The sequence below is a fragment of the Piliocolobus tephrosceles genome, chromosome 14, assembly GCF_002776525.5.
Source record: "Piliocolobus tephrosceles isolate RC106 chromosome 14, ASM277652v3, whole genome shotgun sequence".
NCBI lineage: Eukaryota > Metazoa > Chordata > Mammalia > Primates > Cercopithecidae > Piliocolobus > Piliocolobus tephrosceles.
In genome coordinates this window covers 6,272,775-6,296,883 of record NC_045447.1, presented here as the reverse complement: position 1 = coordinate 6,296,883, position 24,109 = coordinate 6,272,775, and the positions used below count along the sequence as shown (strand labels likewise).

The 24,109-nt window shown below is 42.6% G+C and overlaps 1 protein-coding gene across 1 annotated transcript in view; it reads right to left on the bottom strand.

Annotated features, from left to right (window-relative positions):
* MED27 (mediator complex subunit 27) overlaps window positions 1-24,109 on the bottom strand; it is a 215,464-nt gene that overhangs the window by 144,000 nt on the left and 47,355 nt on the right. The window contains exon 3 of the mRNA XM_023216909.1: window positions 5,338-5,468. Within this exon, the coding sequence (XP_023072677.1) occupies window positions 5,338-5,468 (131 nt within the window). The remainder of the gene's footprint in view (window positions 1-5,337; window positions 5,469-24,109) is intronic.

Genomic DNA, 24,109 nt, shown 5'->3' with positions numbered 1-24,109 from the left:
CTTAGCTTGGAGCATGAATAGCTCACCCCCAGGGACTACAGAGAATGAAGCCCAGAAAACAAGTGCACCCTTAATCAAGCAGACAGAATCTTCTCATGGAAGATAATATAATGCAAGAGAAACTGCCTGTCCCCACAACTTCCAGGGCAGGGAAGTAATAGTTTTCAAAGTAAGCTTTCTGAAAAACTATTTGTTTTCCCCCAAACCTAAATAAGATCTAGGTTTGCTGGATAAGAACACAGTCACCTCTGCCGTCACTGAAAACCGGCATTTCATCAGGCCAAGTTGTTGAAACTCAGAGAAGTCCTAGGCCATTCAGCCTGGCCATACTGATTAAAAGCAATATTCCATGTTAACACAAAAGCACACAACACTGGATTAGAAAATCGAGGCTGCTAAGACAGAACACAGGTAAACATAGCTACATCTCTCAAATAATAAATACATAGATATCACAATATATAACTTATAGATCAATTAAATAAGATAGCCACTCTCCAGGCTGATCTCAATCCTATGAGGCTCAAAAGCCCAACAATGTTTACACAGCAACAGTGGACACAGCCTCTTTATGAAAACGATAGTGCCCCTTGTACAAAAAACTTAATTTGAACACTTGGAAATCCTAGCAGCGAGGTCACTTCATTAGCGCCCTCTGAACGCTAACACGTGATAAAATACATTTCATCGTGAACAAGATCTTGATCTTCTATCAAGCTTCTCTGGAAGGGGAGAAAGATATGAATCACTAATCCCATGAATCACTCATTCTATGGGAGCTCAGGGAGGAATCTGAGTCTTCAGAGACTACTACTGTTGGAGCCCTGGATTTTAAAAACAAACACACCGTACACACCTTCTTCATTCTTGCCATGCCTGTGCTCTCGGCACAGCTAGGCAGAACTAGTAGTTTTGCTGTAGCAGCCTTAGTGCCATCCAACTGCTAACACAAGCCACGCAGAAACCTACCCTACCCGTCACTGCACTAACACGCACGGGGTTGCAGAGGAAGGTGTGTGAGGAACCCAGATGTGAGCCTTTCACTGCTTTCCTCCATTGTTTTAAAAAAAACCTTTCCTTAGAATCCTGTAAGCCTATGCAAGAAAGCATCTAGCACTCTCAATGAAATAAACCCTCCATCCTTCACAGCCAGTAGCAGAGAAATGTGGTGAAGGGCGGCTGGGCTTCCCCAAGTGGACCTCCCTCCCCACTCTGCCCGTGGCCTTCTCAGGCACTGGAAGAAGGTCATGTCAGTCAACTTGGTCCATGTTGCTATGATGCTCTGCTCCTTGTTTGCTCCTGTCTCTACTCAGAGCTTCCCAAAAGCCAAGATTATATCTTATTCATCTCCAAATCCCCAGCCCAGTGTATAGAACCAAGCATTTGTAGGCCCTGAGTAAATATTTACTCAATAAATAAGTGAATGGGGTTTACAGGCTCAGCCATTGTTCCTGTGTGCAATGTGATGGTTTTAAAATATGTCCACAAAATCTTTGACACGTCTTACTTCAAAAGGGAGAGCCTTATCCCCTCCCCTTGAATGCCAGTCAAACTTCATGACTCACTGCAAATGAACAGAATGGGGTAGAACTGACGCTATGTGTCTTCTGAGATTAGGTCATAAAAAGGATGGCTGCTGCCTGGCTCTCATTCTCCTATATTGCTGGCTCTGGAGGAGCCAGAAGCCATGTCATGAGGATATTCAAGCAGCCTGTGGAGAGACCTAGGCGGAGAGGAACCAAGATTTCCTGCCAATGGCCAGTACCAACCTGCCTGCCATGTGAGTGAGCCACCTTGCAAGTGGAGCTCCTAACCTCAGCCAAACCTCAGGTGACTGCGGCCTTACAACAGGCTGTGAGTCAGAACCACCCAAACGAGCCACTCCTAGATTCCTAATCCACAGAAACTGTAAGAGATAATGCTCATGGCTATTAAAGCACTGTTTTAGAGCAATCTGTTATGAAGCAACAGATAATTAATTAACATAGCAATCTTGGAGGATTTCAGTGTTTTATAAGGGGGTTGAAAGGATTTTCTTAATGACAAAAAGTTAGTTTATAGTTACGTTGTGCTTATAATAAAAATTTTGTAAAAAGGAGTCTTCTATAGAATACAACCATAAGATGAGTATTGATAGGCAAATTTGAATATTCCATAGATCAAATTATGCTCCCTTAAATTTCACAACTATAGTCAATAAAATGTTGAGATATGAAATAGAAAAATACTATAATATACTCCTTTTTTGAGATTTTTTTGCTTTTAAAACCTATTTATTGCTTTAAAAAACTATAGCTTTTAAAAACTATATATGATTTATTCATAGAAAAAGTCTAGAACAATATCCATCCTAATCTTAATAACTTTTTTTCAAAATCTACATTATGTATATACTATTATTGTTCTATTTCCTAGCTTAAAAAAGAAAAACAAAACTTTTTAGGGCGGCAGCCATGTTGTATTTCCAGCCAACATCAAGCATAATGAGTGGCACACAGTAGGTGCCCAGTGGAAGTGCAATAAGGCGGGGTGCAGCGGCTCACATCTATAACCCCAGCACTTTTGAAGGCCAAGGTGAAAGGATCATTTAAGCTCAGGAGTTTAAGGCTGCAATGAGCTGCGATCACACCACTGCACTCCAGCCTGGGCGACACAAGGAGAACCTGCCTCTAAAAAGAAACAAAAAGGGGAGTGGGGGAGGCAACTGATGTCTTTTAGATATAGATTCTGCCTGCTGGACAGTAGTTCTATAATGGGATTCCAGGATAATGTAAGCCCAAAAAGCTCAATGATGTGAAAAGGTAGCAGTCAATTTTCACAGGAAATAGACTACTAAGTATAGGAAATCATTTCTATGTTGTATTCTTAGGACATAGTAACCACTTTTCTCTTTGAAGCTATTTTGAGTGATTTATTATAAATTTATAATGGCAGTTGTGAACACCTCTTGCTCTTTTTTTTTTTTTTTTTTTGGCATAAGAACAGAGTCTGTTGATTGCCCTGATGCTTAAAATAATTTCTAAGTGTCCTCATAATAGCATGTCACCTGTAAACAGGTTTCAAGCCAATGCAAATTAACAAATGGTGAACAGATGGACTAAGAACTGACTTTTGTCAAGAGAGAGTTAGCAACAAACACTTTTTGGCTCCAGTCTTATGGGACCATTAGAAAGTCTTGTACTTCTCACCAAACATCTTGCCTCAGTAGACAATCCACGCAGGGAAAATGACAAGTTACAAGGCCCGTTAGACTTTAGAGAGCTGAAAGTTGAGATTTGCAGAATCACCAAATCAACACATGAGAAACAACAGATAGAATAACAGCCCTTAAGAAGCGTTCTGCCAAATAGTAAAAACTCTGGCTTGCATCACTAAAAGCAGCTGTCCCTGTAGTGAGCTTCTTTTTGAAAAACATGGCCCCTGTGCGTGCAAGCAGCAGACACAAGCTACTTGTCAAGGCTGGCTGGTTACGTTCCTCCTATCCTGGAAGCAAGTGTGAACTGTGAAGAATGCCTGAAAATCACGGAAGTGGTGGCAGTTGGAGAAAGGATCCCCAGAGCAGTCACCCCTTGGGATCCCGCCGGCTCTTCACTGGCCTTTCTCCTCCTCATTGTCAAGCCTCTGCCTCACGTTGGCTCCTCGGGGAAGCCTTCTTAGATCACCCTATTTAAGCAGTATCCCCCACTCCCATACCTTCCCCCACTCTGTAGTCCCTTCCTAGCGCTAAGCATAACTACAAATTACGGCATTAATTTATTAATTTGTTGAGGGGTGCTTTTTTGGTCTCCTCCCGCCCCCGAAATGAAAAGCTTAACAAAGATGGGACAATGTCTGTCCTGCCCATGTTTATATCCCTAGGGCCTAGAAACATGCCTGACACATAGTAGGTACAATAAATATTCGCTAACCAAACAAAATGAGACCTTGAGCAAAGGTAAACAATCAAGTCGTGTATGTAAACACTCCCTTGGACTGGAAAAGAATGCTGTTTGTAACTGAGGATGTAAACAGAGGAAGGTACACGAAGTGAGCAGGACAGGCGAGGGAATGCCTCTCAGGTGTCTGGCCCTCCCAGAGAAGTGTGCACACTGACAAAACAGGGACTGATGTGCCCACATCTCTCATTCCACGTCATCGAGTGAGCCTTTGCACTCACCTACTAGGGCTTCTAATACAAAAGAACCCAACAGGTTGAATGAACCAAGTGGATGAATCAAGTATCGCATATTCAAAGGAAGGCTACACTGCAACAGAAAAGGACAACTGGATGAATCTAACACATATGATGTTAAGTGAAAAAAAGCTCATACAAAAAAATGACACTGCATAATTCCACTTATATGAAGTTCAAGGACAGGCAATATTAACTGTTTAAAGAAGTCAGAATGGTGTTAAACTTGGGAAGGAGGGCAGCACAGGTATAGACAGAGAACAATGAGGAGGAACCCTTATGGGATTCTGGAAGTGGTGGCTACATGGATGTACACAAGTGTGAAAAAATCATTACTGTATGCTCTGTGAAGCTTACTGTATCCGTTATCCTTCCTAATGGGAAAAAGAAGAGCACATATATTACTATTTTTAAACATGAACAAATGAACCTAGCATTTACTCTAATCTCAGCTCTAGCAGGTTCTCTAGGTGGACTGCAGCTTAACCAAAGGTGCTCCTCAGCTGTCTCATTTATAATATAAGGATAACTGTACTCATATTCTTGTCATTATCACCTTTGGGAATGTGATAAGGAAACAAATAATAAGCCGTGAGGTCTCTTAAAATCCTAGGTGGAAAAGTCACATACAAAATATGTAAAATAAACTGCATTATAGCTGTTTCACAAAGATCTATGCAAATTATGTTACCATCATGCTTGGTTTCTAATCCTAATAGATGCTCTTTTAAAAGAAAGAAAGAATTCAGGGCCGGGTGTGGTAGCTTATACCTGTAATCCCAGCACTTTGGGAGGCCAAGGCAGGTGGATCACCTGAGGTCAGGAGTTCGAAACCAGCCTAGCCAACATAGTGAAACCCCATCTCTACTAAAAACACAAAAATTAGCTGGGCATGGTGGTGTGCACTTGTAATCCCAGCTACTTGGGAAGCTGAGACACGAGAATTGCTTGAACCTGACGGGGCAGGGGAGGGCAGAGGTTGCAGTGAGCCGAGATCATGCCACTGCACTCCAGCCTGGGTGAAAAAGCGAAACTCCGTTTCAAAAAAAGGAAGGGAGAGACGCAGGGAAGTTTGAAGAATACAATAACTTTCCACTACCCCGAAACAAGTATAAAGTTAAAAAGTTCACCCAGTACTAAAGTAATTTTTCAAACCCATCACTCACTGAGGTGGTAGGACAAGAGTTGTGGGCTGAGCCTTTGGTCTACGTTTGGCAGATACTCCCATCTGATTAGCAGAGCGCTTCAATGACTGCTGATTCAAAAGGCCAGATGCTAGTCCTGCATGGTACTGCAACTGCAGAGAAAAACAAAACAAAAGGGAAAGAAAAATAGCATTTGGTAAAAGCAGGACAAATGGTATTAAACTAGCAATGCTTGATAATCTTATCCCTTAGAACATTTTAAGTAACTTCAAATACAACTGCTCATATTCTGCTTCAAGGAATTTATCCATAAACAGATAATCAGACAAACAGGAAACGAAACAAGAACAAGACTGTTCATCACAGCATTACCTCATGATGAAAAACTGGAAGCAGTCAAAATGTCCAACAAATGACTGTGAAATTGATTAAAATAGAGAAAGAACTTCACAATATCATTTTGTTGAATTAAAAGAAAAAAAGGTTCCATTGTAAACAGAGAGGCACTTAAAAAAATGTTCTCTAAAACACTAACTGTATTTTTCAGTAGCAGAATTCGAGTGATTTTTACTTTCTTATTTTTCACTACTATTCATATGCTTTATGTAAATGGTTTTAAAGCCTATGTAATTTTTTAATAAGAAAATCCAGAGGTTTTCCTTAGAGACAAAGTTAGTTCTGGGAAGTCTTGCTACCGTCATATCTTGCTTATAATAAAAACCACAGAATTTGTAGTCTACTGCAGCACACCATGACCACGACATGGCTTATCATACATAGATTCAAACATACTATGAGTCTGCATTCAGAACCACTGCGCTATCTCTTAAATGGTTAAATTACAAATATCAATCATAAGAACAAGCTCATGAATATACCTTACAACAATGTATACAAATGGATATAAGCTCATTAGAGAGAACAGAGTGGAGAAGCCAATTTCAAGTCCATGGACGTGCAACTGGAACAATGTCATGGAGGTAAAGCAGCAGCATGCTTTAAATGTGTCTGGTGCCAGCATCCTTTGCTTGATCCCTGGACAAACTGCTAAGCTTCACGGTGACTCAGGATAGACAACTTTACTTCTCTATACTTCAATTTATTATTGGGAAAGATAAATGATACTGCCCAGTTCTAAACCAAACAAGACTTTGAATTACAATTTATGTAAAATATAATACACACATTTTAAGTGAACAGTTTAATGAGTTTTGACAAGTGTATATACCTGTATGACTACCATCCCAATCAAGATAAAGAAACTTTCCATCATTACAGAAAGCTCATTTGTGTCCTAATGCAGTCAATCCCCTTATACCTACCATCAGGAAATTCTGATTTAAAATATAACTCATCGGCCGGGCGCGGTGGCTCAAGCCTGTAATCCCAGCACTTTGGGAGGCCGAGACGGGTGGATCACGAGGTCAGGAGATCGAGATCATCCTGGCTAACACGGTGAAACCCCGTCTCTACTAAAAAATACAAAAAACTAGCCGGGCGAGGTGGCAGGCGCCTGTAGTCCCAGCTACCCGGGAGGCTGAGGCAGGAGAATGGCATAAACTCGGGAGGCGGAGCTTGCAGTGAGCTGAGATCCGGCCACTGCACTCCAGCCCGGGAGACAAAGCGAGACTCCGTCTCAAAAAAAAAAAAAAAAAACAAATAAAATATAACTCATCATTCTCACTCCTTGCTAAATGAAGCTTATAACCAATTTGACGTATGACAATAACTTCTAGCTTCCCTTTCTAATCCCATACTTTTGTATTTTAGATCATAAGAGTTGTCATCAATATTGCTATAATAAAATTATCCTTGAAAGGTATCCCAATTTTGAGCAGATGTAAATAAAAGATTCACATGTGAAAATGCCAAGCTAAGAACTTGGATAGAGACCATTTATAACATCCAATGTGTTTCTTCCTCTCTTCTCAAATTAAGCAAGGTCTTTCAAACATTTATTTAGAATTATCTAAGCATACAAATAGTAATTCATTCTAAAGCTCTGAATCAATTTCTTCTCAAAACACTCTTCCAAGGCACAGATTTTCTTTGCCGAGTCAGCTGCATTACAGCTCACAGTAATGAAACTGGCGACCACCATATAAAAGGGGTTGGTCCTTGGATGCAAAGGGCAATAACGTTCTGAAAAATAAATGGCCTCACCTAAAGCCACAGAGCTGCCTGCAAATAGAGAGCAAAGAAAACAAAACCAACTGAAATGATCTGCTGCTGGAAAGTGGCTATAAAAACGAGGATATCCAGTGATCCAGTACGACTGTGTTTGGAGCATCCATACTGCTTTTTAACAGGCTCTTGAGTTACCTGGTCGATTTGCTGTGGGAGCCTTACAGATGTCCAACACAAGACAAACATACATCACATTCATAATAAAGATGGAGCTCTTTTCAGGGTGGAAAAGGGGCAGGGGGGTCATAATTTGGATCTAACAACTCATCTTAGACCAATGAATTTTGCTCAAATTTGTTTTTTTCCTACGGATTTCTTAAATGGGAAATCAATGGAGGCAGGGGACAGTACAAGTTTGAAAGACAATGTTTCAAAATGTCAGCTACTTGGGTTTCGATCTTCCCTGCCAGAATTTGCAATGAGTGCAATATGCATGGGGCTTTACGAAATTACAGGGAAAGACAGCTTGGCAGGGGCCTCCTCCTGGCTCAAGGAATCGTCTCTCCTTTTGGCTCTCCTCCTTTGTATTTATTAGGGTCCATGCAAGCTCAGCCATTCCAGCCCTGCTGACTCTTTGAGTGGAAGAGTCCTGCTAACTATGCAGAGTCGCAGGGTGATTTTGCCCACCTGGCATCATTTTGATCATTTGCTCAAACAAACAAACAAAAAAACCCAAAACAGCAGAAATGTATGCTAACTAATGTCTATCTTTTAAAGGGTTCCTTTGAAACCTCAACCATCTTGGATGCTCTCAATGTACAGTGCACCTCTGATAGAAGGACTCTTTTTCCCCCAAAACAAAATCTGCCCTTGAGAGCTGACTCATAATGATTAAGCAGCACTTGTTAATCATATATATGTATCCCAGTTTCCAGGAACACGGCTCTGACTGTCAAGATCTATAGGGGCCCATTAAATATTTACTGAACCACCTTTATAATGGCAGAAAAGGTCAAAGTTAATAAAACTGACAGGCAGCTCCTGTCCAACTGGATTATACATTATTTAAGCCCCAATACTCCATTCCATGGAACACAGTTTAGATCTGAAGAGGCTCTTAGAAAATGTTCACTCAGCCAATGGTTCTAAAACAGAAGAAGGGAGTTCAGAGTGAATCTACAAATTAACATTAGAAACATATAACTCCCCAAAATACTGCCATAAGTTCTCAATTATAGGTTCTGTAATATTTTCTATAAAAATATATTTCAAGAAACATACTTATCTCCAAATGTCTGTAGCATGGAAACAACTCTATTTCAAAAAGCAACTTATTAAAAGTTCTAATGTGATTTTTCTATCGAAGATCGTTTCTCCACTAACCAGCAGGAATAAAAATGAAAGAAGGAGAGAAATCATCTATTCTTTTAACTTCCATATCTTACAAGTGCAGGGAATGGGAGTGTTGATGTGGCTGGTGAGTTGGAGGGGAAGGTTCGTGACTTGCTGTTAAGTTACCGCTCCACAAGAACAGCCATTTCCGTGTTGCAGTGTTCTCTGAATTTTTTAGAGTATTTCTCTCAGTTACAATTTTGCTATCTATTAATTTCCACTTCCTATTTTCTATGAATGACCTAGGATTTTTCTATCAGTTCTCAACCTGAAGCCCTTTCTAACCAATTATATCTACTAATTACCTCTATACCTGAGAAAGTTTTAGCAATTAATAATGATCTGAGGAAAGACCAATTAAAATGAGGAAAACTTTGATTTACTGAATCGTTTTAAAATAATGCTGTTTTAGTTATATTGAATACATAAGAGGCTCCAAGTTGTCAGGCAGGGTCCTGATGAAATATAAGTGGGAGAGGAAGGGCCTCTGCAATCAGTAGCCTCTCTGGAAATGTGCTCCTGGGCTTTGCTACTACCACACTGGGTGACCTTACATATCTCCTGTCCCTCTCTAGAAAATATGCATGACATTTTCTCTGAGGACCCACCACACTCTAAAATTTGATTCCTTTGTATTTCTAAAGGTAGAAAGGTGTTTGACGGGAAGGAATGTCCCTGCAATATTAATGTAAGAGACTTAACAAACTTTTTTCTGTTGGATAGCCAAGGTCTTTATAGAATCCTCTTTTGAAGAGTCCAAACTATTGGGAGTCAAAATTCAATTAGTTTTAAAATATGCTCAGATTACAAATAACATATACTGGAAGGAAATTATATAAAAGGCAATGATAAAAACAGGATTCAAACGTAAAGTTTCTGACTTAAATCTTGGGTTCAGGAAATGAGACGAGCAATGACCCCTCCCCCATTCATTCTCCACTTGCTTGATGTCTTCCGCAGTGTTCTGAACGCTTCTACCCGCCCCAAAATATTCATAGGTAAATGTTTTGCACTGGACCAAAGTTTGAAGAGAATAGAAGGAAATTCATCAAACCGATCATGTTCAATATACTAACTAAGCCAGTGGCATTCAATTAGGCCTAGTACTTAAAAGCTGAAGTGCATGCTGGAACCTCCCTGGGGTCCATGCTACAGCATCCCATCGTATGCAGCATTGCTCTACCCTTGCCATCTGGCCCGAATCCCACTTTAAGAGAACCTGACAATTGACAATCTTAAAACGTATAAGCCAGATCAATCAAGATTTGATTCTTCTCACTATGAAAATCACTATTTCTTTCTCAAGATTCACCAAAGGCTTTTTTAAGGGTGAAGGGGGAAGAAAGAGCTCTCCTGGCCGTAAGTTATGATTCACTTTACTTTTTTAAATAACTTTGCATATAATTACATATAAGGGCAAAGAATGGCACAGAACTAAGTTATAATAAATTCTGTCTGGCTTAGACCAGAGGACCCACAGGAGGGCAGAAGAGATCAAGGGGGTAGGGAGCCCCACCATCTCCTCTGCCAGTCACTCTAGGCCAATTTCCTTCTCCAAGCACAAAGCTCCTGTCTGTACTGGGAAATACGCCCAGAAAAGGCAGCCTTGTGTTATTCCTGGGTCTGGGAGTGAAGCTGCCACCCAGGGAGTCTTATCTCTAGGGCACAGACCTTGTTACTGATGACTCTATTCTGTACAATGTCCAGGATAGTGCATTGAATACAGGTGATGCTAATGAATTTGTCAACTAACAAGTAGACCGGCAGATTCGTGGGAATGCTGGCTTGGCTTGGCACTGCAACCAATCTAGAATGGACTGCCTCCATCTGACAGTCCTCTTATGGCTGGCCTCTTATGAAAGCAAATACACTGCTTTCTAGGTGCCTACTGTCATGACAGAACCACAAAAGAAACCTTTTTTCCTCTTATTCCAATTGCCCAAAAGTGGGTATGTTCACAGGCTTGAGTTCAGAAAAAGGGGTCCATAGGGACTGCCCCTGGACGACTTCAAATCACAGAATTTAACAATAGAGAAAAACCATAGTAGATGCCAATCTTTCCCCTACCCACAACCCCATTTCACATGAGAGGAGAAGCCAGCCTTAAAGAGGTCGCTGACCCCAGGTCACATCATTCACAGGAGGACGGTGGGCCATACAGGGTTTGCCTTAATAACTCTGTCCCGCGGGGACAGGTGTGCTGCATCTTTCTAACTGGAGGTACTGACGTTTATCTCCCCTTCGGCAACAGAACACAGCGATCCCTCCTGGACGGGAGCTGGCCCATGCCAAGGAGGCAGCCACGTTCCTGTCACCGGCCTCTCCTGGCTCCTGCTTGTCATGATAGAACTCTTCACTCTGCTCTCCTGCAGGCGCTGAGATGTTGCATGCTTTTCCCTCCCACTGACTCCAGTCATGTGTTAGGTGGTGAGTTTGAAGAAGTTTTAAACTCTATTGTCTTCAAGTTTTAATATTCAGGGTTAAATACTTTAGAGAAAAGAAATCAAGAAACCATAGTTTCATCAGAAAATCGAAATTCCAGATGCACACTGGCACGTTGAACCTTCCTAGCAGTTTTGATACAGCTCTGTCATAGAGCAGTTGTGCTGTCTAACGGTTTCTAGAAGATTCCACATGTATACTCTGTTTCTACTGAAGAATTCTCTTTGCAAATATGTTATATATAATGATAGCAAGAAAGGACATTAGTGCCACTTCCCCTGTAGATCACTGACCAAAACAGCCAGAGCTGGCTGACATAAGTGCACTGAAAATCCTTCCAATGTACAACAGAACACACCAAAGCCCACAGCCACAACCTGAGGACACATGACACCTGGAACAATCCATACCACATACACCTGGATCAAGTCACACCCCATACAGCTGGGATGTGTGTTGCAGCACTGGGAGGTAGGGTGCTAATCTGAGAGTCTCACACAGTCATGTTTCCCCAGACCATTAAGCTTTCAACTAGAACTAAGAACTGTGCAAAATCAGGAAACTTTGTCACCACTGTGAGTTGCAAGGACCTTTGCCCCTCATTACTGAAATATGTTTTGTTTCCAGCTAATGAGAAAGAATCATGTATTACAATAGAGCTCTGGTTCTTCTTTTGAACATAACTCTAAGCAAAAAACAGGCAAGCTCGTCTGGTATTATCTGTGCCAAGGAAAACAGCTACAGAAAAATACCATAAATCTAATTGTTTTGCTTGGGTTTTAATCTAAATATCAGATAATGATATTAGCTTCTTTCCTCCTTTTATCTCCTAATGCTTCTTTCAAATAGCCAATAGTTTAGAAAAAACACCTTAGACTTGAGTTTTTATGGGTAAATAATCTTTTTACTTGGTCAAAACAGCATCAGTAAACCATAAGAAGGAAGCCTTCAATTTACTTGCCTATTTGTTCTCTCCTGGAAGCTCGGTTTCAGCTCCTTCAATTACTAGGAAAGCAGGACAGCAAATCAGAGCTGCGCTTCCTGCTCCACTGTGGCATTATTTACATGCTAAATACCATTTGAGTTTCTTTCTTCCCTACATATTAGTGCTCAAATGTCCAAACTTCAAAAGCTATCCAAGAAGTAAACAGAGACAATGGATAGCAGCCCTTTTCTCTCTTAAATATCTGTAATGGTTAGGGTTGTTTAGATGGTTCTACTGCAACTCCCCAGAATTTCCACCTTTATTAATAGGCCTTTCTCCACAACTGCTCCTGTTTACACTACAGCTGTATGCATGTTACCATCCTTCAAAGATGCCAGTCCGACAGGAGGAGAATGACTCACATATCTGAATGGATTCACTAACAAAGCAAACTAAAATGTGGCTAACAATGGAAGAAACAACCATCATAGGGATTATCTGTAAAGGGAAAGAGAAAGACAACTGAAGAAAGGGGAAAAATGGGAAGATGAGCAGCTAAGAAAAGACAGACAGGCCGGGCGCGGTGGCTCAAGCCTGTAATCCCGGCACTTTGGGAGGCCGAGACGGGCGGATCACGAGGTCAGGAGATCGAAACCATCCTGGCTAACCCGGTGAAACCCCGTCTCTACTAAAAAAATACAAAAAAAAACTAGCCGGGCGAGGTGGCGGGCGCCTGTAGTCCCAGCTACTCGGGAGGCTGAGGCAGGAGAATGGTGTGAACCCGGGAGGCGGAGCTTGCAGTGAGCCAAAATCCAGCCACTGCACTCCAGCCTGGGCGCCAGAGCGAGACTCTGTATCAAAAAAAAAAAAAAACAAAAAAGACAGACAAGGGTATATAAAAATTGGTGTTTTCCTGTCTCCCGGGAGCCCCCTCTCACTTCACACCAGGCGCTCACCCCATCTGCCTTGCATGGTCTCAGAGACCAATGGACAGGGTCATAAAGATCACGTTGGAGAGTCACCTGGTGTCAGGGGTTGAATGTTTTTGTCTCCCCAAAATTCTTCTGTTTCAATACACATTGGCCTAATTCCCAATGTGATGGTATTTGAAGCTAGACCCTTTGGGAGATAATCAGGTTTAAATAAGGCCCTGAGGGTGATGCCCCCATGGTGGGATTAATTCCCTTAAAGAAGAGGAAGAGATCAGATTTCTCTCTCTCCACCATAAGAGGATATAGCAAGAAGGTGGCCATCTGCAAATCAGGAAGAGAGCCCTCACCAGACACCAAATCTGCCAGCACCTTGACCTTGGACTTTCCGGCCTTCTGAACTGGGAGAAGTAAATGCTTGTTGTTTATCCCAGTCTATGGTGTTTTATTACGCAGCCTAAACTAAGACACATGGCCACTTAAGAAGATGCAGGCCAAAAATATAAATAGGATCAACGCAAAATTTGACAACAGTAATAAGAGCATCATAACAGATGATTGACAGGCCGTGACAATGAATGAGGATATGCCCCTGAAGAGGGACAACATGGTGGGCTATCTTGTTTGCCCATGTTTCTACTGGAGGAAGAAGGCCATGTCAGATGCACCATCATGTTCTTGTCACCAGCTAAGGGTGAACCACCCCAGAATCCTTATCCATTTGCATATTACACTTCTGGACTCAAGAAAAACAGATTGTGCATCTGATCTTTCAGTTATTAACCAAAGACAGAAGTAACAGGGAAGAAAGACACATCTCAGGATTATCTTTATATTTCTACCAGAAATGTAGGACATTAGTTTTTAAACATGTACTTAAGGCCTGAATCAAAAGTCTACAAAGTAAGGCTAGAATTATGTCTGAGGTCCTAACACTGAAATTCTGTATTTAAATGTTACTCTGAGCAGTCTGTGCTTGACTTCCTAGTACAAAAATCAACATCAGTGAAATTTAAATATGGAATGCAAACATTTTACTAGTCACCAAAAGTCTCCAATTAAGGCAGCTAGTGAGGGGGGGTTGGTGTATTACTCCATTTTCACACTGCTATAAAGATACTTCCAGAGACTGGGTAATTTATAAAGGAAAGAGGTTTAATTGACTCACAGTGCCACATGACTGGAGAGGCCTCAGGAAACTTATAATCATGGCAGAAGGCATAAGGGAAGCAACGACCTTCTTCACATGGCGGCAGGAGAAAGAAGCAAGCGAAGGAGGAACTTGCCAAACAATAAACCATCAGATCTCATGAGCACTCACCATCATGAGAACAGCATGGGGGAAACCGCCCCATGATCCAGTTGCCTCCCACCAGGTTCCTCCCTCAACACCTGGGGAATACAATTAGAGATGAGATTTGGGTGGGGACACAGATCCAAACCATATCAGTTGGGAAAGGGCTCCTTGAGGTGTCTTATGCCTAGTAAAAGTTGAAATCAAATGCAATGCTACAGCCCTAATAGGCACTTAAGCATTTACTGACATACAATACTTTAATGGTTTTTCTTCCCAAACATTCACAGGTGAGGCATGGGGGAAGAACTAAATATTCCCATATAAGAAATATGCCTCTGAATATTTCTCTTTCCCCCGCCCCAAAAGAAAACAGACATTTTTCAACTAGACGACGAGTACAGTGAGAACCACCAATGGACATTTCAAGTTCTAGACAATGAATTCTAAGCATTAGCCACTCATTGCCAAGGTATCTAGTCAATAAACTAATAAACCTGATTTTTTGAAAATTGCCAATCTGATATTTTATAAACGTCTTCTTTTATGGGTAGTGTGGAGAAGGGATGGCTTCTCAGAAGAGAAAAATGAGTTTCTGTGCACCTCCCAGTTCATTTAGATTTAGTTGGAGAGTTTATTTAGCTGTTCTTTATTCCAGTATCATGAAATGCCTGTTTCTGCTTTAAGCACCATTTTCATTATGGTCAGATGCAGTCCCATTAGCCTCCTCGGCTTTCCTTCATAAACCAATAGTCTGCTGGGAGACACCTGGCTACAAATCAGGGATTTGATCAGCCATCCCTCTACTCCCTGCTTACTGGGGATATACAGTCAGAAGAGGCAAGGAAGAAGGACAGGCAGTGAAGAGAAAACTCAGATGGAAGGAGACAGGAAAATAGGGAGCCATATAATCACTGACTGGAAAAATATACGACAATGATGTCAGAAAAACAAAAAAGTATAGGAGGGGAAGTGAGACAGCTGCTTAGTTAGGAGGCATGCAAGAAGAGAAATCAGGAAATAGGAGAGAGCTCTTAAGAAGGAATTTTTTTTAATTGATCATTTTAACAACTGTATTGTCCTTTCAGGATCAGGAAGAACAAGGTGTGGTGGCTCAGGACTATGAGGAGGCAATGGGTCCAAGGAGGCACCTGTTTTCCTTTGTACTTGGCCATGAAGCAGCAAAGGCTGACACTCTGGAGGCAGTGTGGCCCAATGCACAGAAGATGCAGCCTTGCAGTGAGATAGCCCTGAGTTCAAACCCCAGTCCAACATGAGTGATTCTGGGTGTTTTCCCTCCCTTCTGAGCCACTTGCTTTATCAGCTCCATAAGAAAAGGCAACGTTCAATCTCGTAAGGAGAGAGCTGTTTTTGCGTTTATTGGGAACACCCCCTAAGGCAGGCTTTAAAAGTGCCTTTTCCCTATCTCACAACAAACCCATGGAGGGCAGTATTGTCAGCCTCCTTTTACAGATGAAGAATGGTTGTTGGAATTAGGCAGTATAATATGTGCAAAAGTCTTAAGCATACTGCCCAGCATGCTACAAACAGGCAAAGAAAGAGCTGTTCTTGTGATTTTCACAAGCGACCATACCTAGAAATTCGCTTCCTCCAATAACACCAGGAATGACTGAATTTTCACAAAATTGATTAGAATGATCACCTTTTAAATCAAATCCTGTCACCCTAAGCATGTCAGATAATAAATTGATAAATGTAATGAGAAAAAAGGAAAAATGTACTCACTAGGTCGTTCTAAATGAGTAGCTATATTGAGAAGGAAACCCAACTCAGAATTCTTCTCATACAACTGAGGAAGACAATCTATTACAAGATGATGCCTCTTGGTCAAATCCTAAGGACAATTGCATAAGGCCTGCAGAAACAAGGTGAGCACTCTAATTGAAAGGCAATCCTGAGGATTAGTTGGGCAGCTCCTTCTAATATACTGTAGAGATTGTTCTTTTTAATCTACACACAACCTAAATGCCCAGAAAGTTGGCTCAAGCTTGATGCATGAAACGATCAGGTTAAGGAGTGCTTCTTATGCATCTATCTAAGAATTCGGTACTAGAAGATCAAAGTTTCTCTCCAGACTCCCACAGCACTCTTTGTAGGACTGCTAAAGGATTTCTGTCGGTCTGTTCAAGTTCTGATTGTGATTATCTACACATAGGAAGTACAAGAAAAGGTAATGCAGGTGGAAGCCTGTGTGTCAGGATTTTCCCATATAAATAAAGGACGATGGTTTTTCCCCTTGGAAGGAAAAAAAAAGGCAAAGTCATACATATTAACAATGGGCATGTTTTTGGTTTAAAACAAACAGATTAGAGTGAATTTTTTTTTTTTTTTTGAGATGGAGTTTCGCTCTAGTTGCCCAGGCTGGAGTGTAATGGCGTGATCTCGTCTCACCACAACCTCCGCCTCCTGGGTTTTCAACTGATTCTCCTGCCTCAGTCTCGCGAGTTGCTGGGATTACAGGCATGCGCCACCATGCCCAGCTAATTTTGTATTTTTAGTAGAGACAGGGTTTCTCCATGTTAGTAAGGCTGGTCTCGAACTCCGAACCTCAGGTGATCTGCCCGCCTCGACCTCTCAAAGCGTTGGGATTACAGGTGTGAGCCACCGCGCCTGGCCCAGAGTGAATTTTCTACTGATCAACGAGACCTAGGCAGAGAAAGAGTTCTACTACTCTTAATCTAATTAAGAATGTGGGTTCATGGTCAACCATCTGGATATACGGCAGAGGCCCTCTCCTGAACCAACTCTATGCTCTTGGGAGAGTTCTTCAATTTTCTGAAGACTTTGCTCTCTTCTACTGTTGGGGATAACACTGCTACTCAATACTATTGGATAACTCTAGAAACGATCTCAGGTTTCACTGAGCAAAATTACACTCTGGTTCTTGGAGTTAGTGAGGGTTAAGAACACAAAAAGGGCCAAGCAAAGTGGCTGGCACAAAGCACACATTCAATAAACATTATTATGGTTAGTGTTAATAGGCTGAGATTGTTGAGCCATTATCACTTAAGCTAAGTCTTAGGAGTGACTGTGCCAATAACTGGAAGAACTTGTGTCTGATGGAAAAAGCCTTAGGAAAGATAGACAAGTCAAAAACAAGTCTGTTCCTGGTGGATTTGGGGAAGGGGAGTGCACAGGGATGGCTGAGCCATAAGAGAGTTGAGCCCAATACGAGAAGGGCTACTCCAATGTGCATGTTCCCGACTCTAACTCCGCTGATGCTCAGCAGCCTTACTCAAACTTTCCAAAATCTGCTGTGAAGAACAAGCTGAGCAACCAAAGTAAGGAGCAGCAGCAGCCAGCTGGGAATGTCCAAGAAGGAATATTCACACGTCCATCACCAGCCATGTCCATCCAGAGGAAGAGCCCAGATAGGGAAAGTAGCCTGCTTTGGGACCAGGAGTGAGAAAATAAGAACAGGCAACTTGTGCGACATCTCATGTGTCCTCTTGGTCCCCAATACCCAATAAATAGGCTGCCTTTCCCTTTAAGTACCTGGCATGCAGAGAGTGGTGAAGAACTGAAATTGCTCAAGCCAGACCAGAAGCCTTTCTGAAACACCTTTCCCAGGGCTGACCAATGTACATGAATGATAGTGTGGGGGTTTCTGTGTAACTACCTTTACTCTTTCCCAAAGTGTATGCCACAAGAGTGCCAGAACTGTCTCTAAAACCCCATTTTAGAAGCCTCCCTGCCTAGCAGAAGGGTCTACGTGAGCATTCAATAACAATGTGCTGAGAATGGGATGGCCTGATGGATGCAGAGCACAGTGCTGGACATGAATGGACGTACAAAGAAACGCTCTGCTTTTAGAAGGTCAAGATCTGCCTAGAACGTAAGCCCTGTAGGAGTAGATACCTCCCCTAGTCCTCACAGCTTCGTCCCCAGTGTCCAGAACAGTGCCTGGCCTATCAATTAAAAAAAAATAACATCAGCTAATGTGTATACAGGACTCACTATGAACCAGGTGCTATTCTAATTCATTTAATTAATCTGTACAACCACCCTGTGAGGCAGGTACTATTAGTATCATCACTGTTTCACAAATGAGAAAAATGAGGCACAGACGTTAAGCGGCAGGGTCAGGACTGGTATCTGGACAGCCTGGCTCTGGGGCCCCTGCTATGTAACCACTACACTCAACTGCCTCTCCAGGACTTAGCATGCTCTCAGTAAGTATTTTTAAAATAAATGAGTAAATGAATACATTAGCTGGCAGGAGATAGCCAGAGGGGATGTAAGTAAACTTCAAAGTATGGTAGAAATTTGAATTCTGAATCAATGGAGTGAGGATGATGGGGATTTAATGACTCCTCTTATTATCCAGTTAGGTCTGCAGGTTACCACGAGCACAGTTGTGCTCTGGTTGCCCAGTTAGTAAGGGTCTGCTCTGTGGGAAAGAAGAGACCACAGGAGCTGTATCCACAACCAGGCCTCTTAAGAGACCGGAATGCAGCCCACTGCAGCCCAACTGCTCCAGCAGCTTCCAGCCATTTGTCCTACTCAGCTTCTGGGATTCAGATTCTTCTGGGCTGCTTCTTCCAACTCCACCACAATCAACGTCTCCTGACTCGCCTCTGCTCTCTCCTGGGACTCTGCCTGCTGCCGCCTGAGCAGGCACACTCGTGTGCACACACCTTTTCACCCACTCACTGCCTTCTGATGTTTCACACCCAGAACAGAGGATGGGCCAAGAATCTGCCAGTACACAGCCGTAATTCCCTTGCACAGTATAAAATGTATAAAAAGTTCTGAACATCTAAAGCCTTCTCATCGATGTAGGTGCCAAAACTCATGTGGCAGCAACACCTGCCATGAACTGATGTGAGTCTATTGAAATCTTTATTTATCTCACTTAGTGTGAACACTCATACATTTTGCTGCACAGAATTTGATACAGTGCACTGCCCCAGACCCCGCTGGAGAAATTAATGGTATAGGAGCCACGCTACCATTCTATAATATAAAATGTTATAAAATCCAAAACACACTCAGATACCCAAAGCTTTGATAAGGAGCTGTGAACCTGTGCCAGGCCATGGAGTGTGAGTGTGCTGGGCACAGCACCCATGCTGGCTGGGACCTCATCAACTGCTGGCAGCCACTGGCCTAGGTGCCCGTCTCTGATCTGAGCAACCACAGCTATAGTAGAGTCACAGGGCACACACACAGCAGGACAACCTATGTGCTCTGGCCCCACCTCCTCCTTCCACCTGCCTCACCAGCATTCCACCACTCTGGCTGGCTTCTTTTCTGTTCCTGTTTTGAGGCTTCTTGCACTAGCTGTCGCCTCTACCTGGAATGCTCTTCACCCTGATCTTTGCATACCTGACTTCTTGTTGGACGAGTCTCACTTGAACTTTACCTTCTCAGAGAGTCTTTTCTGGCCACCTAAAGGAGCTGGCAGGTGCTTTCTATCACAGCAGTTTTATCTTAATCACAGTAGTAAAGCCACAGAGGTACTACTTACATATCGTTTGTTTGTTTAGTTTCTACTTCTCCCACTCACCCTCTCCCTATCTCCCATACCTCAGAATATAAGCTCCAATAGGACAGAGACTTCTTAGTCATGACTGTAGCTGCAGCATCTAGGACAGTGCTTGGCACATAGTTGTGGCTGAATGAACAAATAAATTAAAAAAAAAAAAAAAAAATCCAAAGAGGTCTGTAGGCATTGCATAACTGCACAGCCAGACCTATATACCCTGCCTACACAAATGACAAGTCCCAATGCTCCCAAGTAATATGGAATTTTTACATCTTCTTTGGACTTCATATGGTAGACAATTGAGGGAGGGGTGTCACTGGAGATACCGAATAGGGGAGTGGTATAATCAAGGACATTATAGCCTTCAAATCATTTTCAAAGCATAGCCAGAGATCATCTGCAACAGAATCATCTACAGAGTGTTTGCCAAAAGTACAGATTCCAGGGGCCCACCTCCAATCTGTGAGATCAGAACTTCTACTGAGGAACCCAGGAATTCACACCGTAACAGGCACCCCCCGGCAGCTCCCAGACAAGCTAAAATCTGAGCACAAAATTAACATTTGCAGATTCACCGGTAGCTTCAGGTCAGCCTCTTGAGACCTGGAAGCCATCTGAGACATGCTACGGAGAGAAGCCTCAGACAAGTCACAGTCAACTAAAAGAAGTACACGGCTCTTGCTGGTTCACCAGAAAGATTCAGCACTGTACTTCCAGCACTGAGAGGATTCCTTCTTTCCAACTCCTATCAAAGATCTGGCCATTTCATGCATGTATTGTTGAAGAGTCAGGGAGGGAGCAGAATAGGAACAAACAGTAGAGATTGAAAGCTTTTAGAATTCTGAAACGCGGCCGGGCGCGGTGGCTCAAGCCTGTAATCCCAGCACTTTGGGAGGCCGAGATGGGCAGATCACGAGGTCAGGAGATCGAGACCATCCTGGCTAACACGGTGAAACCCCATCTCTACTAAAAAATACAAAAAACTAGCCGGGCGAGGTGGCGGGCGCCTGTAGTCCCAGCTACTCAGGAGGCTGAGGCAGGAGAATGGCATAAACCCGGGAGGCGGAGCTTGCAGTGAGCTGAGATCGCGCCACTGCACTCCAGCCTGGGCGACAGAGCGAGACTCCGTCTCGAAAAAAAAAAAAAAATTCTGAAATGCTACTCTAGTACCAAGTTACTTGATTAAGCAAATACAGAACATGCATTGCACAAGTCTTCAAACAGTTAAATTTTCAATCTTTATAAAAAAGAAAATCCATCAAATTTGATTGATAAGTATACTTTTTAAAACTAAGAGTAAAAAAGTAAAGATTGGCAACATTTTTTGCCATATAATTTGCTTTCTTTGCCTTTTTCCACAGCACTGCACATAAATCACAGAAATGTTAAAGAGGCCCATATATCACCAACTGGCATTTCAAAACTATTTACAAAGTCTTTAACAGACACAGGACAGAGTATGAAAAACCATGGCCAGGGAGGCTAAAATGAAAGGGAGAAAATTAACTCAAACACTGACAGAGAGTTAATTAAGTTTACAAATAACTCTCCAATGAGTAAATTATGATATTTAGTAAGAGCGGCCTCGGTGAAGCGAGGTTACAAAACATGGAAGGAGGTGGGGAGGAAGACAAGCCAAGAGTTTTCCAAGCAAGAATAATGTATATTTGAACAAGCTGGCTTTCTATGATTAAGCACAGAAATCTGGGAACAAGGCAGGGGAAATGATGTTTTAATAAAGTCTGAAATAGGCCCGTGAGCTGCATTTTGTATTACCCTTGCAAACAAAAGTGTCGGGGTGCGGGGGGTGGGGGAGCGGGTGCAGAGCATGGTCCAAAAATTGCAAATCAAGGTACACAGGCTATGGCATGTGAACTGCTGCTAGAGTGGCAAAGGGTGGAGTGGCATGGGCTGGCTGCGATTCCCATACAGAAAATGTGAGGATTTCCCAAAGGCAGAAGACAACAAACTGGTGACTTATGTCCTGGTTTTCAAAGACAGGGAGGGATGTGAAAAGGTGTTACCGGTCCATCTGTTGGAGGTGGCACAAGCCTGACCAGTGTTAGGGGATTCGGGCCTCTGCCCCGTCTTCAGCGGAGTGTGCACTGGTGCCAGAGCCACGTGGTCTCAAAGACAGCGGCGCTCCTCATGACAGCGCTGCCTGGCTCTCCGTGGCCCTGACCCAAGGGAGTGGCTCTAAGTCTAGTGGAGTCTCTGCTTCTCTGAAAAATTCAGCTTCTAACACTGCCATCAAACACCAGGTACTCTTGCCCTCAACTATTCCACTCTAGAAAAGCTAACTGCTGAGAGCCAAAATCCTAAGAGCACCGCTGAGAAAGAGGTTTTTAAAACCAGCGTGCACCTAAAAGAGGGGAAGAAAGGCCAGTTCTTTCTTTTCAGGAGCTTCGTGTTTTATCATCTCTCCCTCCCGCTACGTGATGAAATACTAGCATCCGACGGATCTTCTTAGAAAGCATACTAGACACCCAGAGACATTATTACTCTATTTCAAAGTAGCAATGTGCTTGTCTGCACACATTTCCTAGAATCATGTGATGAAAAAAAGACCCTTCAGGAAAAATATAGGCCCATTAAATCAAAATGTGCTTTTGAAATTCAAAGATGTTGTAGACCTATGTGTAAAACAAAGCAAAACGTATCAAAAACAGAAGCCAGAGGCCTTCCTGTTGAACATGGCAGAATGAAGTCATGTTCACCTGCATTCTCTCCCCAAAACACTAAAATGACAGCAAATGAATAAACTCACGGTATGTGCCTACAAGGACAAAGAGAAGAGGAGACAGCAATAGAAAGAGAGGTCAACTACATTTCAGAAGACAGGACGTAAGGGGACCAGCACTACCTTCGCAGAATGAAGTATACTAAACACCTACCCTGAACAGAAGGGAAGGCTGGGAGGGTAGGAGAAGTCTATTTTTAAATAGCAAGCTGAACTGCACTGCAGAATTTCCAAAGACTAAGGAAATGGGGGAACTCAGTGGCCTGGAAGGCCAGGGGTCAAGTAGGCATAAAACAGGTGGACTGGTTAAATCTTTCTTGAACACCCAGATCCCTGCTCCATCAGAAGCCAGGTGGTGTCCTCTCTGGAGAGGCTGTCCTTAGAGGCTCAGGGTTTAGGGACAGCTGAAGACAGGGGGATAAATCTGCACACTAAATGGTGAGCTACCCTCTTCTTCAGCATTCACCAAAAGAAATAGCAACCACAGTATCCTACATGTCTCCACTATAAAAAATACTTCATAGTCATAATAATGTAAAAACCAAGTATCCATTAAAGCAATGCAATGGGAAGATGGTGGTCTATGAAAGTCAAACCTTCATCTTCCATGGCAGAGGGCAAGATATAACATCTAAAACAGCAGTCTAAGCAGGTTATTTAGGAAAATGTGGGCAAGTATCCAAGGAAAGAGCTAAAAGAGTTAACAGAAGCCAGGCGTGGTGGGGCGCACCTGAGTCCCAGCTATTCGAGAGGCTGAAGTGGCAGATCACTTGAGCCCAGGAGTTACGAGTCCAGCCTGACCCCTCCTCTAAAACAAATAAACAATAAAATAAAGAGTTAAAAGGAGTTGCCTCTGAAGAGTGGCATAGCATAGTTGGGCAAGACCAACACATCTGGTATAAATCTTGTAGTATTATTTATTTGCCTTTTAAACTACATGCTTGAATTCCCTGGATGAAAATAAAAACTATACCGGGGAAGAGGGGGCAGAAAGAGCCTCAAAGTTAAACAGATCCTGAAAATGGAAGCCCCTACACACTACAAAATGTGCTTCATCACCTGGGGACTATTAGTTTACTAGAGTAACACTTAATTTTATTTCACGTTTTACTGCCACAGTTAAAGGTTTTTACAATAGCAGATGCCTTCCCTCCCACACATCAATTAATTTGCAAATTCACTCAGGTTGTAGAAATAATGAGGTGTGGAGAGAGCTTGTTCCACTGGTGAGCACTGCCATCAGAAGGTGGATGTGGTAGGCGAGGCGCGAAGCTTGGCCGCTGCTAGCTGTGTGCCATGGGAGCCTGGGCATGGGGGATGGCTCTGCCACAAGCCCACAAGCCGAGCCCACCTTGGCTGCAAATAAAGATAAAGAACGTAATGCCCACCACTTTGAAGGCTGAAAAACCATGGAAAAAGTAGACAAGAAGGCATT